At 43.1% G+C, this 16,506-nt stretch overlaps 1 protein-coding gene across 1 annotated transcript in view; it reads left to right on the plus strand.

Annotated features, from left to right (window-relative positions):
• The window catches only part of LOC311136650 (transcription factor RFX3-like), a 31,146-nt gene extending 21,134 nt beyond the window's left edge, over nucleotides 1–10,012 (plus strand). The window contains exons 7-17 of the mRNA XM_084170859.1: nucleotides 126–245; nucleotides 483–607; nucleotides 936–1,051; nucleotides 1,253–1,368; nucleotides 7,344–7,498; nucleotides 7,617–7,714; nucleotides 7,840–7,989; nucleotides 8,213–8,421; nucleotides 8,765–8,918; nucleotides 9,042–9,084; nucleotides 9,482–10,012. Of these exons, the coding sequence (XP_084026985.1) occupies nucleotides 126–245; nucleotides 483–607; nucleotides 936–1,051; nucleotides 1,253–1,368; nucleotides 7,344–7,498; nucleotides 7,617–7,714; nucleotides 7,840–7,989; nucleotides 8,213–8,421; nucleotides 8,765–8,918; nucleotides 9,042–9,084; nucleotides 9,482–9,759 (1,564 nt within the window). The 3' untranslated portion in view covers nucleotides 9,760–10,012. The remainder of the gene's footprint in view (nucleotides 1–125; nucleotides 246–482; nucleotides 608–935; nucleotides 1,052–1,252; nucleotides 1,369–7,343; nucleotides 7,499–7,616; nucleotides 7,715–7,839; nucleotides 7,990–8,212; nucleotides 8,422–8,764; nucleotides 8,919–9,041; nucleotides 9,085–9,481) is intronic.
• Nucleotides 10,013–16,506: the final 6,494 nt, after the last annotated feature.

Here is a 16,506-nt window from a genome sequence, read left to right on the forward strand (position 1 = left end):
GGCCTTTTTCCTTGTCTGTCTTCATTAGGATTTCTTGTTTGGTTTGGTATTACAGCATGTTTTGATTGGTATAGGGTTCTTCAGTACTGAGAACAGTTAGCTGATCATTCCTGACTTTGTTGCAGTGGGAACTCAAAGTACCACTACTATGGGATCCGGTTGAAGCCGGACTCTCCTCTCAACAGACTGCAGGAGGACATGCAGTACATGGCCCTCAGACAGCAGCCTGTCCAACAGAAACAGAGGTACAACACACACACAGGCTTTCACACACACACACACACAGGTTTCACACACACACACACACAGGCTTTCACACACACACACACACACACACACACACACACACACACACACAGGTTTCACACACACTCACACACACACAGGCTATCTCACACACACACACACACACAGGCTTTCACACAGGCTTTCACACACACACACACACACATACAGTACTGACTGAGGCATTGTTATTGTAGGTTTAAGCCGATGCAGAAGGTTGATGGTGTGTCTGGGGAGAACTTCTCAGGCGGAGGCCAGCACACCCCCAGTGCAGCGGAGCAGACCGTCATCGCACAGAGCCAGCACCACCAGCAGTACCTGGGTGAGTGAGCAGTGTGTATGCTTGTGTGTGTAGACTGACTTGCAGCATCAATAGATTGATACTGTTTGATGCTCCCAGAAGGTCTCTTTATTGACACAATTTGTTTTATAGTACTTTCTGAAAGTGCTCCTCTGCTGAGTGCTGTAAGCAGTCTGCTAAGTATTCCCCTGTAGGTTATATTCTGCACTGAACCATTAGCACTGTTTTCTCAGCCTTTAGGATTTCCTTGTTTAAATATCTACCCCTGTTTTGTTTCTCTGCTTGTTACTGGATTGATAACGTGAGTTGTTGTTGTTGACCTTGATTTCCATGTGGCCCTCCCTGACAGACGTGTCGCGGGCGCTGCCAGACTTTGTGGAGCTGGACCTGGGAGAGACCAACATGGACAACATCGGCCCAGATGACGTCAAAGCTCTCCAGTCACTGTACAGAGAGCACTGTGAGGTCAGAGATTATCCATCACCTCTAACAAAGTTCCACATCAACGTTTTTATTATGCTAAATGTGCAAATGAATGGGAGCTTTCTTTGGCATGCATGATATTTCCAAGTCTTCATCTCCACTGATCACCAGATCATCCATGCTAATCAGAATGACAGTGAATGAGCATTGTGTGATGTTGACAGTGTCGTGTGTCTCTTGCAGGCCATTCTGGATGTGGTGGTGAACCTCCAGTTCAGTCTAATAGAGAAGCTGTGGCAGACTTTCTGGCGCTATTCCCCTTCTGACTCAGTGGAGGGCGCCACCATCACAGAAAACAGGTCAGCTTTCTCTCTGTGTCTCTAGAGCTCACTCACTTGCTCTCTCACCCGACTCTCTCTCTCTCTCAGTTTCTCTCCCTCTCTTGTTGTCATTAATCATTGTCCGTTAGGGATGGATCGAGATTTACAAAATGGTTACCTGGAGGAAAATGGGGAATGGTCATGCTTTTTCAATTTCAGTCAAAGGAAGGGTTTAGTATTATAATATTTCTATCTAGTCCAGGGGAGGGTCATGTAATTTGTAATTGATGAAATGTAAATATTTCTCAGTGTTTTTCAGTTTCCCATGTGTATCAAGAATGGTCCACCACCCAAAGGACATCCAGACAACTTGACACAACTGTGGGAAGGATTGGAGTCAACATGGGCCAGCATCCCTGTGGAACGCTTTCAACACCTTGTAGAGTCCATGCCCCGGCGAATTGAGGCTGTTCTGAGGGCAAAAGGGGGGAGGGGTGCAACTCAATATTAGGAAGGTGTTCCTAATGTTTGGCATACTCAGTGTATACCCATGTGTGCCTGATGCCGCCCCTCACCTCTGATTCTCCGCTGGGCGCGCAACATCAAGTGCGCCTATAGGCTATTTAGTGTTTGACTCAATCAAATGATCCATAGGCTAAAGGCTACGAAGTGCATGCTCGGAGAAGCACAGAGCAAAGTTATATTTCTAAGATAGCTGCTGGGATGGTGTAAATAAAACTATGCAGCATTACACACTGCAATGGATATTCCAACCCTGAGCCACGGCCTGCTCTGCTATTGCTGATCAAAAACGTTTTGGTGTGCCAATGGCTGTGCTGTGTAGGTCTACGGTGACAGTTCAGGAGGAGAGTCAAAGGTTTCTTCCGAAGATAATTTTTGACAAGGCATAGTCCAAAAAATGCACTATCTTGCGCACTGACTAGCCTGTGTTCAGTTCAGTTTGAGAAGGACAGTGCGACGATGGGAAGGAGGACCGGAGGTCAACTTTGATAGTTTGCTACTATAATTGATTTGATTAAAAACAATATGTTTCCTGCCCATGATGTATTTATCAGAGTTATTGACCTCACAATAAGCCAGATTCGAGTAACTTACATTGTGGTGCTAAAACTTGAAGCAGCAGCCGCGGCACAATCAATCAGAAATGGACAGCTCATGATGTTGAAAGTAGGCAAATTCAGGTAGGCATAATTAATTTCAACCGTCTTCATTTTAATGAGACTTTACTAACAACTAGAGGGCTTTACATGTATTTAACCCCTTATTTTTGGTATTTAACAGTCTCCATATATACTGTACTTCCATACATGTTTTATGACTGGTACCGGGGGACCTTCAGAAGAGTCTTGTGAGGCCTTTGGGCGTCTTAGAGCAAAACCGACATGTTCGTGAGAGTCTCACCTTTTCACAGAGGGGTCAAATTAGTGTGTAGCACAAGTTTTTTGGACGCTACAGACAGAAGTTGGCAGATCGGCTGTACTGACTTCAGATGAGTCCCAAGACGCTTGTGGGGGTCGTAGAGCAAAACGTAGAACACCATTGTGTTCGTGAGAGTCTCATCTTTATGGGAGGGCGCTAAACCGTTTGGAGCTACAGACGATTTTGTGAGAAGACTGATTTTCGTGATGTCTCATGGTCTGACGAACACCGTTCTAGCTTTGTCACCTTTAATGTGTAAGTCTTACATAGGCGGATCTCTATCTTAAATGGATGGATTTTAATGGATTTATTATGCTAATTAGATTTCCTCGGGGGCGTGGACATCGACCTTAGGGGGTTATGCTAGGAACAAGCTGTAAAATACCCGGGAAAGACGTTTTTTTTTTTTACATTCATAGGCTGAGCTACAACCTTCTATAGCCAAGGAGGGAAAAAAATTGACTTTGCTTGGGAAGTAATCTAATTCTGTCACTATCTGCACAAGAGATGTTTCAATCCAGACAGCTTTTAGGGAAATAATTGTGACCTTCTCTCGTTGGGTTAAGCCACGGAAGAAGAGTATATCCAGCTGTTAAAGCTTACACTTTTCTGCGTTGGTAGGCCTACTCTGTCTTGGTTGGAAAGGTAGGCCTAACCTTTGAAAGTACCATGCTCAGATTCCTAATGGTGTCACAGTTTTGTTGCAAACAAGACACACTGATTTGGCATTAGAGAAATCTGATAAGATGAACACAGGCCTATCTCTCTGTCCATTCTTAGCCTGTCATTTCGGTAATTTTTGTGGTATTAAAAAATATTCTGCTAATATGTAAAATGACGTAGAATTGCATGAATGTTTCTACATGTTTTTGTTTTTTTTCAGACCTGCAAATACGATGATAGATTCATGCAATGCTTTTACTATAAAGGAGATATTTCCATCCCTAGTCTTGTCCACGGTGGTCTGCGAACCCACAACCTTCTGGCCGGCAGCCCTGTGCGCTGTCAAAAGTCCTGCATTGCAATGTATTTTTTATTTTATTTTAATTCAACCTTTATTTAACCAGGTAAGCCAGTTGAGAACAAGTTCTCATTTACAACTGCGACCTGGCCAAGATAAAGCAAAGCAGTGTGATAAAAACAACAACAGAGTTACATTTGGAATAAACAAAACGTACAGTCAATAACACAATAGAAAATCTATATACAGCGTGTGCAAATGTAGTAAGTTATGGAGGTAAGGCAATAAATAGGCCATAGTGCAAAATAATTACAATTTAGTATTAACACTGGAGTGATAGATGTGCAGAAGATGATGTGCAAATAGAGATACTGGGGTGCAAATTAGCAAAATAAATAACAATATGGGGATGAGGTAGTTGGGTGGGCTAATTACAGATGGGCTGTGTACAGGTGCAGTGATCTGTAAGCTGCTCTGACAACTGATGCTTAAAGTTAGTGAGGGAGATAAGTGTCTCCAGCTTCAGAGATTTTTGCAGTTCATTCCAGTCATTGGCAGCAGAGAACTGGAAGGAATGGCAGCTAAAGAGGTGTTGGCTTTGGGGATGAACAGTGAGATATACCTGCTGGAACGCATACTACGGGTGGGTGTTGCTATAGTGACCAATGATCTAAGATAAGGCAGGGATTTGTCTAGCAGTGATTTATAGATGACCTGGAGCCAGTGGGTTTGGCGACGAATATGTAGTGAGGGCCAGCCAATGAGCGCGTACAGGTCACAATGGTGGGTAGTATATGGGGCTTTGGTGACAAAACGGATGGCACTGTGATAGACTACATCCAATTTGCTGAGTAGAGTGTTGGAGGCTATTTTGTAAATGACATCGCCAAGGTCAAGGATTGGTAGGATAGTCAGTTTTACGAGGGCATGTTTGGCAGCATGAGTGAAGGAGGCTTTGTTTGCGAAATAAGAAGCCGATTCTAGATTTAACTTTGGATTGGAGATGCTTAATGTGAGTCTGGAAGGAGAGTTTACGGTCTAACCAGACACCTAGGTATTTGTAGTTGTCCACATATTCTAAGTTAGACCCGCCAAGAGTAGTGATTCTAGTCGGGCGGGCGGGTGCCAGCAGCGTTCGATTGAAGAGCATGCATTTAGTTTTACTAGCGTTTAAGAGCAGTTGGAGGCTACGGAAGGAGTGTTGTATGGCATTGAAGCTCGTTTGGAGGTTTGTTAACACGGTGTCCAATGAAGGGCCAGATGTATACAAAATGGTGTCGTCTGCGTAGAGGTGGATCTGAGAGTCACCAGCAGCAAGTGCGACATCATTGATATACACAGAGAATATAGTCGGCCCGAGAATTGAACCCTGTGGCACCCCATAGACTGCCAGAGGTCCAGACAACAGGCCCTCCGATTTGACACATTTAACTCTATCTGAGAAGTAGTTGGTGAACCAGGCGAGGCAGTCATTTGAGAAACCAAGGCAATTTAGTCTGCCAATAAGAATGCGGTGATTGACAGAGTCGAAAGCCTTGGCCAGGTCGATGAAGACGGCTGCACAGTACTGTCTTTAATCGATCACGGTTATTATATCGTTTAGGACCTTGAGCGTGGCTGAGGTGCACCCATGACCAGCTCGGAAACCAGATTGCATAGCGTAGAAGGTACGGTGGGATTCGAAATGGTCGGTGATCTGTTTGTTAACTTGGCTTTCAAATAAGGGCAGGATGGATATAGGTCTGTAACAGTTTGAATCTAGAGTGTCACCCCCTTTGAAGAGGGGGATGACCGCGGCAGCTTTCCAATCTCTGGGGATCTCAGACGATACGAAAGAGAGGTTGAACAGGCTAGAAATAGGGGTTGCGACAATTTCGGCGGCTAATTTTAGAAAGAAAGGGTCCTGATTGTCTAGCCCAGCTGATTTGTAGGGGTCCAGATTTTGCAGCTCTTTCAGAACATCAGCTGTTTGAATTTGGGTGAAGGAGAAGCGGGGGGGGCATGGGCAAGTTGCAGCGGAGGGTGCAGAGCTGGTGGCCGGGGTAGGGGTAGCCAGGTGGAAAGCATGGCCAGCCGTAGCAAAATGCTTGTTGAAATTCTTGATTATTGTAGATTTATCAGTGGTGACAGTGTTTCCTAGCCTCAGTGCAGTGGGCAGCTGGGAGGAGGTGCTCTTATTTTCCATGGACTTTAGTGTCCCAAAACTTTTTGGAGTTAGTGCTACAGGATGCACATTTCTGTTTGAAAAAGCTAGCCTTTGCTTTCCTAACTGATTGTGAATATTGGTTCCTGACTTCCCTGAAAAGTTGCATATCGCGGGGGCTGTTCGATGCTAATGCAGTACGCCACAGGATGTTTTTGTGCTGGTCAAGGGCAGTCAAGTCTGGGGTGAACCAGGGGCTATATCTGTTCTTAGTTCTGAATTTTTTGAATGTGGCATGCTTATTTAAGATGGAGAGGAAAGCACTTTTAAAGAACAACCAGGCATCCTCTACTGACGGAATGAGGTCAATATCCATCCAGGATACCCGGGCCAGGTCAATTAGAAAGGCCTGCTCGCTAAAGTGTTTTAGGAAGCGTTTGACAGTGATGAGGGGTGGTCGTTTGACCGTGGACCCATTACGGACGCAGGCAATGAGGCAGTGATCGCTGAGATCCTGGTTGAAGACAGCAGAGGTGTATTTAGAGGGTAAATTAGTCAGGATGATATCTATGAGGGTGCCCATGTTTACGGATTTAGGGTTGTACCTGGTAGGTTCCTTGATAATTTGTGTGAGATTCAGGGCATCTAGTTTAGATTGTAGGACGGCCGGGGTGTTAAGCATATCCCAGTTTAGGTCACCAAGCAGTACGAACTCTGAGGATAGATGGGGAGCAATCAATTTACATATGGTGTCCAGGGCACAGCTGGGGGCTGAGGGGGGTCTGTAGCAAGCGGCAACAGTGAGAGACTTACTTCTGGAAAGGTGGATTTTTAGAAGTAGACTGTTTGGGCACAGACCTGGATAGTATGATAGAGCTCTGCAGGCTCTCTCTACAGTAGATTCCAACTGTAATGCTTACATGACGAAGAACAGTTTTTAAAACTGCATATATAAGGCTGTCTGTCTGTCCAAGAAATGAGGGAAAAAGGTAGACATGTTCTCTGCTATCCACTTTGTTTTCATTATTATTTTGGGTGTAGGAGAGGGTCACTTGTTTTCAAGCGTTCAGGAAGGGTTAAGGTAAAATATATTTTGCTGATGGGAGGGCCATCCATTTTCATTTCAGAGAGGTCCGATTTTCTCCATGTAACCCTTATTATAAATAACGTCACTCCCTTAGAAACAGATATCCATTTGAAATATATGTCCATTAGAAACAGAGTTCGTCATAAAGTTAGCCTCAACTCTTTGAATGGAACGATTTTCATCCTCTTTAATTACTCAAAAATCCTTTGATAGGGAAACGTTTCAAATATCTTCCAAACGGACAGATGTCTTTTGATTGGAGCGATGTAATGTGGCTGGTCAAAAGTCAACCCCATCCCCCGACGGTAGGGCCAGTGAGATTGAGGTGAATCTGATCCAGTATATGAGACGAGTAGGTGTAACTTTGAACCCTGTCTCCACAGTGGTGTGAGTGAGATTGAGGGCCGTCTGCCCTGCTCCAGGCTGCTGGTGCTCTGTAGGAACGAGGCTGTGCTCAAGTGGATGAGTTCCTGTGACCACCTGATGTACCAGGCCCTAGTGGAGATCCTCATCCCTGATGTCCTCAGACCCATCCCCAGTGAGTGGCTCACACACAGTCACACACACACACTTTCGCGCTCATCCCTAGTTGGGTATCAGAATTGTAATTGTGGTCATTAAATAGACTGCTGTGCTTTGTATCTGTCCCCCTCTAGGTGCCTTGACTCAAGCCATCCGCAACTTTGCCAAAAGCCTGGAAGGCTGGCTCAACAATGCCATGAACACCATTCCACAGAGAATGATCCAGACTAAGGTAAACACACACACACCTACTCGCTCACTTACTTACACACGTTTCGGCAAATCAACTTAAATTGCTTTTTTATTTGTATTTGCTTTGATCCTGACTTGATCCTCTGTGTGTTTGATTGGCTGCAGGTTGCCGCTGTTAGTGCCTTTGCTCAGACGCTGCGTCGCTACACTAGTCTGAACCATCTGGCCCAGGCAGCCCGGGCCGTGCTGCAGAACACCTCCCAGATCAATCAGATGCTCAGCGACCTCAACCGCGTCGACTTCGCCAACGTGCAGGTCCGTCTGTCCGTCCCTCTGTCCGGCTGTGATTTTGTCTGATTGTCTGTGTATGTAGTTATAGGGATACATCGGCTTATTGTATTGCCATCTGTCCTTATCGGTTAGTCCTCTCTTTGCTTGAAGTTGCTGTTTATTTAATCAAAGGGTGTGTGTGCATCTGTGTTTTTGCAAGCCCACACTGACCCGTCCCATCTCTCTCTCTTTCACTTTCTCTCTTTAGGAGCAGGCGTCGTGGGTGTGTCAGTGTGAGGAGGGCATGGTTCAGAGGTTAGAGCAGGACTTCAAGGCCACCCTGCAGCAGCAGAGCTCTCTGGAGCAGTGGGCTGCCTGGCTGGACAACGTGGTCACCCAGGTCCTACAGCCCTTCGAGGACCGGCCCAGCTTCCCCAGGGCCGCACGACAGTTCCTGCTCAAGTGGTCCTTCTACAGGTCAGCTACTGTACCGTCCATAGAAATAGAATGAGATCATAGACATTGAATGAGATCATATAATTTTAAATGTGATCATAGGCATTGAATGAGATCATAGACATTGAATGAGATCAAAGACATTGAATAAGATCATAGACATTGAATGAGATCATAGAAATGGAATGGGTTCTGTGAGTTTTCAACGTTTTCCCATTTCTATGGTTTTGCTCCCTTACCCAATTTAAGATGTGTGTTGTGAGATGTATTGTTTATGATATCAATTGAGCTAGATATGTATGTCAGCTTATTATAAGTTTTCCAGTGGTTGATGAGGTTCTCTTGTTGTCCTTCTCTTTGTCAGCTCCATGGTGATTCGGGACCTGACCCTGCGCAGCGCGGCCAGTTTCGGCTCGTTCCACCTGATCCGCCTGCTCTACGACGAGTACATGTTCTACCTGGTGGAACACCGCGTCGCCCAGGCAACCGGCGAGACACCCATCAGTGTCATGGGAGAAGTAAGGCCCAGAAGAAATGAACACACGCATACAAACACACACACACACACACAATTGTAACGGTCCCATTACCTCTTTGCTCAGTTTCAGTATGGTTTCTGTGTGCGGTTTAATGTATTGCAGTTTGAAGACCTCAACGCCATGTCACCTGCTAACATAGACAAAGGTAAGCCAACCCCAAGCTGTATCTACAGGCTAAGTCTCTGTAGGTTTCTGCTTCTTCATTACATGGAGTTATTAAGATCTTTGAGACATGTCCGTCCAGCATGGCTGTGGGACATTCTTCTTTCCTGAGCCTTACCTCGTTTCACCTTCATCTCAACGTGCTGTCACTTAAAGAGCAGTGCCTTCAATTATTACCCATTGACGATTTAGTTAAACGTAATACTAAAATGTTAATAAGAAAAGGTTAGGACCATTTAAACAGCTGTTTTTTGTGTGCAGCCTTTCCTGTAAAAACAATGGTCCCGCAGGACTACTGAGAATCCTGGAGAATCATTATTTTAACCCTGTACCTCTGTTGGTCTTCCTGGCCGTCTGTCTGACCTTGTTCCTCTGTCCAGACGAGATGAGTGAGATGGACAGTGACCTGGAGGAGGACATGGAGGAGTCTGGGGAGCCGCTGGCCAAGAGGGAGAAGGCTGAGGTGGAGCATGAGCACCAGGTGATCCAGGTAATCCAGGTGGGGGCTCTGGAGGACGGCAGTAACCCTGTGGTGGGGGTGCTCCAGCCGGGCATCCTGCCCTCCCAGAACCGCGCTGAGCACATCCTCACCCCGTCCGCCGGCACCCCCACCATCCGCCACTGCAGCGCCACCGGCAACACCTACGCCTCTGTCTGAGAGGGAGACGCCCACCCTGGGCAACCTCTCTTATCTCTGTCGCTCTATCTGTCTCTGTGTCTCGCTGTCACACACGTCTGCACTGTCCACTCTGTCATACGCTGTGTCACACACTCCTCCCTCCCTCCACCCTGACCAGTAGGGGAGCTTGAAAAACATCATGACCACAGCTGGCGTCACACAGTGGAGGGATGAGTAGAGCTGCTGGGGAGAGTCATGTGGACGGGCTGCCTCTGTCTACTGTCATCCCATGTGTCTGTCCTCGGGGAGGGGTGGCTGGGTCAGGAATGGGGATTGGAAAAGGGGGTGGGGGTTGATGAGATGCTGCCATGTACAGACGTGAGACACTGACTGACCCTAGCTGTGTAGAGGGGAAGGTCCCCTTACTGAGAGATTATCACACATATTTACTGATGCTTAAAAGCTCAAATCCAAGCTACCAGCCCCAGAAGAGCAACGTCATTGATTGACAGAAAACACTTGGTTCTCTCTTAGATTGGGTTGTTTAGTATATATCTAAACAACCACATAGGTGCTATTCTCTTACAATACCAGATGTTCAGACAGAATTCAGTTGAATGACATAAGATTCATTACTTTTTTTAGAATATTTCGAAGCTTTGTTTAGATATGACATTTGGTGGATTATGATTGCTTAATGCTTGTAACGTGACCGTTGTTTGGCATCCTATGATTTATTGAAGAGTATATAATGGTAGCCATGATCCCCTGATAAGCACTAATGGCTTTTAGCCGTGAAGCTAGTTCTGTGCATGAAGAAAGACATTCTGTTATCTATGCTAGAGAGAGAGAGAGAGAGAACCACTTGTACAACACTGGCTTTTCTACGCACTTCATGCATAGTGTGGGGTGCGCTTGACTTATGGCCTTGGTTTGGTTGGATTTAGATGCTCGCTAGTGTGACAAAATGACATTAGTTGGACTTATAATCTACTGATATGTTCTCAGTACAGTAGGTGTGTTTTTTTTTGTAGTTATATCTTGGTAGATTTCTTAAGTTCTGAATGGACCAAAAACCAACCAACCAGAGGAAACTGGCAGAGAGCTAGAGAGCCATCATGGCCGCCACAGTGACCACGGCGAGGCTGCTGCGTGTTCTGTTTCCTGTCCCAACAGTGCCGTGTTGCAGAGCAGAGTGAATGTCAGGGATTCTATGTACCTCGGCTTCATCGTAGTGCCTTAATAACCCTTACTGCAGCTGTCCATGTAGTCCTGACATTGTGTGGTTGAGGGGAAGGATAGCACACACACACACACACAGCTCCTCTGCGTTACTGTCCCAGCCACAACTTTGGCTCTCTCTGGTGACTTGTGGCTGGATTTGGGCTGGCTCAGCAGTGTTACTGCAGGGCTGGGGAGATGCAGGTTCAGAGGTGCTTGTTTGTTCTCTGGATTGTGCTGGTTCTATGAAATGTTTTGTTTGTTTGTACCTGCTCTCACTCTCCACATTGTGTGAAGTGTGTGCATGTGCAGATAGGAGGACTTGATTGAGATGATGATTGTTGATTGTGTGCGTGGCATTGTTGTGTGCGGATGAATGCATGTGTGTTTGAGCACACCCACTAGTCACCCTACCTCACCAGCGTTGCCAGCCCTTTGACACATGCAGCACAGTCACCAAACTTGTTCTCAGACACATACACTCATAACCGTACTACTCCTTCAACACATCACACTAACACTATACATGCCTTTTGCACCACACACAGCTAAAATACACATTCTCATTTCAGCCCCTTCAGTTCATAGTCCACAATGTCATCACCCCTTATTCTATCTGTTCTAAAGTGCATATTTGTATAGTGGACCAAAAGTAGATATTTTCTGATATTTTAAAGATATATAAGGATGATACAATGTATTAATTTTTGTTTGTTTTGTTTTCATGTGGTTGATCTAATTGTCATCTGTGGTTGTTTCTTTGGTAGCTCTTCTGTGATTGGTTGATTTGACTGTGAAATGGGTGGGGGCATGGGAACCAGCTTCTCTGACCACACTGGATACACATTTTGTACTTGAACTGTTATTGATAGCTTTTAGGAAATGGAAAACACACAGGCAAAATGTGTTGAACTGAAAGAATCTTGTTGATACTACTGAAGTTACTTTTCTGTTTTTTAACTCTCATCGGGAGAACTGTCTGCACCAATGCTTTGCCTAGTCTTCATTTATTAGTATTTATAGTACTTTTGTTTTACTATTTGAGAAAGTATTCTTAAGTTATGCACATGTATCCATGCTTAAACCAGTCCTGAAAATGGAATTATGACTTCTGAAGAATTTTACTGAGAAACAAAATGTACCTGCAAAAGGACTGGAATAATGTTTTCAGGGGACGTGGATTTATTTGATAAACTACATTTTCTTTACAGGTATATGGTACTTTATGAGAAAGGGTCATTCTACTGGTATTGCCTTTCATTCGTTTTCACGGAAGATAAAGTGCATTCACTTTAAACTGAAGGTCATTGACCTTGCTTACAGGTAATAGAAGGCCTTGGGCATTTGTTTACATGCCAAACTCTGACCTCACAGAAATTACAAGATCTTACTTAATGACTGTACTGTCACCCAACATGCCGTTAGATATGGCTCTTGGACTTTGACCTTTTTTGTCATGAAAATACAGAAATGTTAAGATTAATTGTGTATTCATTTGTGCCTGGAGTGCAAACAGCTTACAGATGTGCTTTAGAATCTTGAAAGTGCTTTTTCTGGTCTTGCATGACTTTTTTTGTGCTGCTAGAATCTATTGGTTTATCTAATTAGTTTATTTTGTTAAATGTGCCAGACAGTAAATGCTGTATTCACTCTGTAACCTCATCAAATCTGCCTGTTTTAACACTGGATTCAAGCCAATGCTGTCAACACAAATTATGTTTTAGTCATAGTTGACCATTCACAAAAAGTCTTACATTTATATTTTAGGGCCTTCCCTTTTTGGTTCCTTGATAATTGAGCCCATTTCAAACGTAATAGGTTAGATCCAGCAACTACAACAAAAAACTGAAAAGGAAAAATTCTTCACATCCTGCAAAACATATCAGCTGCTCTCAAACTATGTCAGTTGGGAGGGGTGAGAATATGGCAGCTTCACTGATCCACAAGAGACCCAGTGCCTTTGATTTTGCCCAGACAGGTGGGCCTACGTCTCTGGTCTGACTCCATGGTTACAAATGCAGGCTCTTTAGATAGACTTTCTATAGTAGTGAGGTGAAAATGGCTGCTCACGTGGAGAGGAGGGATCGTACAGTTCTACCCTTGATCCTGACCTCCTCCAAACTATGACTACTGTCACTGACCAATGACCACACATGACAGTTTACAATGGGTGGAGCTTGCTCCAGATATTTGCTGTTGGACTGAGCATTAGGAGAGAACTACTATTGTATAGATTTACTGTATCACAAAACTAACAAAGATTGGAGTGTAACTGGACTGGAATATTTGCCAATAGCAACACTGTACTATCACTTTCATTGTTGTCACGATCATTTCCTTTCGTTGTATGATATTCACTGATTGCTGTATGTTTGCTTTATTCAGTTTGATTTTGAATATTTTCCTGATCTATTTTAAGTGCCATTTGACAGTCTAGTGAGTTGTGGCCAGCTGTAGCACGCTCTAATGCAAGCACACACATTTGGCAGTGGATTAATGGGGAAACCTTTTAGTTGAAAACCCCCCAGATGTAACCAAGTTGTAAATATAGACAAAATGGGAAGAAAGGATATTTATTTAGTCTCATTAAATATTTTTGTTCTTTTTGGATGAGTTTTATTTCAGCCAAAAAAAAATGATTTATCTTTTTGGATAATGTATTGTATTCATATACAGGTAGCTGCCAAGATAATGTTAACACTTCAGTAAATGAGGGATACAAAGTATATTAAAAAGCAGGGGCTGAGTTAATTAAGCAATTAACATCTCATCATGCTTAGGGTCATGTATAAAAATGCTGGGCAGGCCATTATTTTGGCATGAGTGGTCATCTGAATGGTTTGATGAGCATGAAAACGATGTAAACCATATGCCATGGCCGTCTGTCACCAGATCTCAACTCAAATGAACACTTGTGGGAGATTCTGGAGTGGTGCCTGAGACAGCATTTTCCACCATCAACAAAACACCAAATTATGGAATTTCTCGTGGAAGAATGGTGTCGCATCCCTCCGATAGAGTTCCAGACACTTGTAGAATCAACAGTGTTTTTAGAAAGTATTCACACCCCTACATTTCTTTCACATTTTGTTGTGTTACAGCCTGAATTTAAAGTTGATTAAATTGAGATTTTCTTGTCACTGGCCTACACACATTACCCTCGTAATGTTAGACATAAAAAAATAAAATTACATAGCTGGAATGTCTTGACTCTAAGTATTCAACCCCTTTTTTATGGCAAGCCTAAATAAGTGCAGTAGTAAAAATGTGCTTAACAATCACATAAGTTGCATGGACTCACTCTGTGTGGAATAATAGTGTTTAACATGATTTTTGAATGACTACCTCATCTCTGTACCCCACACATACAATTATCTGCAAGGTCCCTCAGTTGAGCAGTGAATTTCAAACAAAGATTCAGCCACAAAGACCAGGGAGGTTTTCCAATGCCTCACAAAAAAGGGCACCTGGTGGTAGGCGGGTAAATAAAGAAAAAAGCAGACATTGAATATCCCTTTTGAGCATGGTGAAGTTATTAATTACACCTTCCTAACTCAGTTGCCGGAGAGAAAGGAAACTGCTCAGGGATTTCACCATGAGACCAATGGTGACTTTAAAACAGTTAGTGTTTAATGGCTGTGACAGAAAATTGAGGATGGATCAACAACATTGTAGTTACTCCACAATACTAACCTAATTGACAGAGTGAAAAGAAGGAAGCCTGTACAGAATAAAAAATATTCCAAAATATGCATCCTGTTTGCAACAAGGCACTAAGTAATACTGCAAAAAATGTGGCAAAGCAATTCACTTTTTGTCCTGAATACAAAGTGTTCAAATCCAATACAACACATTACTGAGTACCACTCGTCATATTTTCAAGCATAGTGGTGGCTGCATCATGTTATAAATATGCTTGTAATCGTTAAGGACTGGAGAGTTTTTCAGGATAAAAATAAACTGAATGGAGCTAAGCACAGGCAAAATCCTATCTTATGTTTGTGTAGTAAATATTTCAGCTTTTATTTTCATTAGTTTTTTCCTGTAAAGCACATTGCGTTGCATTCCATGTCTGAAATGTGCTGTATAAATAAAGCTTGATTTGATTTGATTAGAGGAAACCTGGTTCAGTCTGCTTTCCCTCAGACACTGGGAGATAAATTCACCTTTCAGTAAGACAATAACCTTAAACACAGGCCAAATCTTCACTGGAGTTGCTTACCAAGAAGACCGTGAATGTTCCTGAATGGCCGACTTACAGTTTTGACAAATCTATGGCAAGACCTGAAAATGGTTGTCTAGCAATGATCAGCAACCAATTTGACAGAGCTTGAAGAATTTTTAAAAGAATAATGGGCAAATATTGCACAATCCAGGTGTGCAAAGCTCTTAGAGACTTACACAGAAAGATTCACAGCAGTAATCGCTGCCAAAGGTTATTCTGTATTGACTCAGGGAGTTGAATACTTATCTAATCAAGATATATTAGTTGTATTTGTTAATGTATTTTTTTTTTTTTTTTACAAATGTTAGATTTTTTCTTCCCCTTTGACGTTAGAGTATTTTGTGTAAATCGTTGACAAAAAAGGACAAATCCATTTTAATCCCACTTTGTAACACAACAAAATGTGGAGAAACTCAAGGGGTGTGAATACTTTCTGAAGGCACTGTATGCCAAGGTGCATTGAAGCTGTTCTGGCTCGTGCTGGCCCAACGCCCAAGACACTGTTGGGGTTTCCTTTATTTTGGCAGTTACCTGTATATACATACTGTATATCTCAACTGACTTTCTTTTTGTGTGTTGTTTCAAGTTACCTCTTAGCTAGTATATTATATCTTCTTAAATTGGCAAGAGCAAACCAATAACTGTAGGGTGATTTGTATTGTGTATTTTACATAAAAGATTAGGAAAACTGGGAAACTTTTATATTTATAAAGGCATATATTAACATTTAGTTTGTCGTAAGGATGAAAATATAGGAACTATTAAAGACACGTAGTTTGGTTTTCTGAATATTTCAGACTTGAGCTCAGGCTAGCTTAGTGTTGTTTTCTTAAAATTTGTGGCTTGTCTTTAAATTAATAAACTTTTTCTTGTTGAAAATAAGTAATTGTCATGACTGTTGTAGCTCAATTAAGTTGTCATAGAGAATGGACACACCGAGAAGATGAACGTATAAAAGCAGTGGTTGGCATGTTAGTGATCACCTGCTGTATGGCGAACGGTGGCAATTCAATGTGGAATTGTTGGGAAATTGACGGCACATATTCTGGTCAGAGGCAATAGGATGGCCACCCGCTGCTTAAAGGAAACGTCTATTCAAACTATATTTTGGTATTTTTTTCATTATTCCACAGTTAATACAGTCCCAAAATGTTTTGCATGTCAGCAGTCAGGTTTTCAAGATATATGATCATATGATGCAAAACTTGATGATGTGGCAAGTGACACTTGTGGTGTGTTCAAGACAACTGGGAACTCTGAGAAATACAAGATTAAATTACATTTACGTCATTTAGCAGACGCTCTTATCCAGAGCGACTTACAGTTAGTGAATACATATC

The sequence above is a fragment of the Coregonus lavaretus genome (assembly GCF_964263955.1).
Source record: "Coregonus lavaretus genome assembly, chromosome: 10".
Taxonomy (NCBI): domain Eukaryota; kingdom Metazoa; phylum Chordata; class Actinopteri; order Salmoniformes; family Salmonidae; genus Coregonus; species Coregonus lavaretus.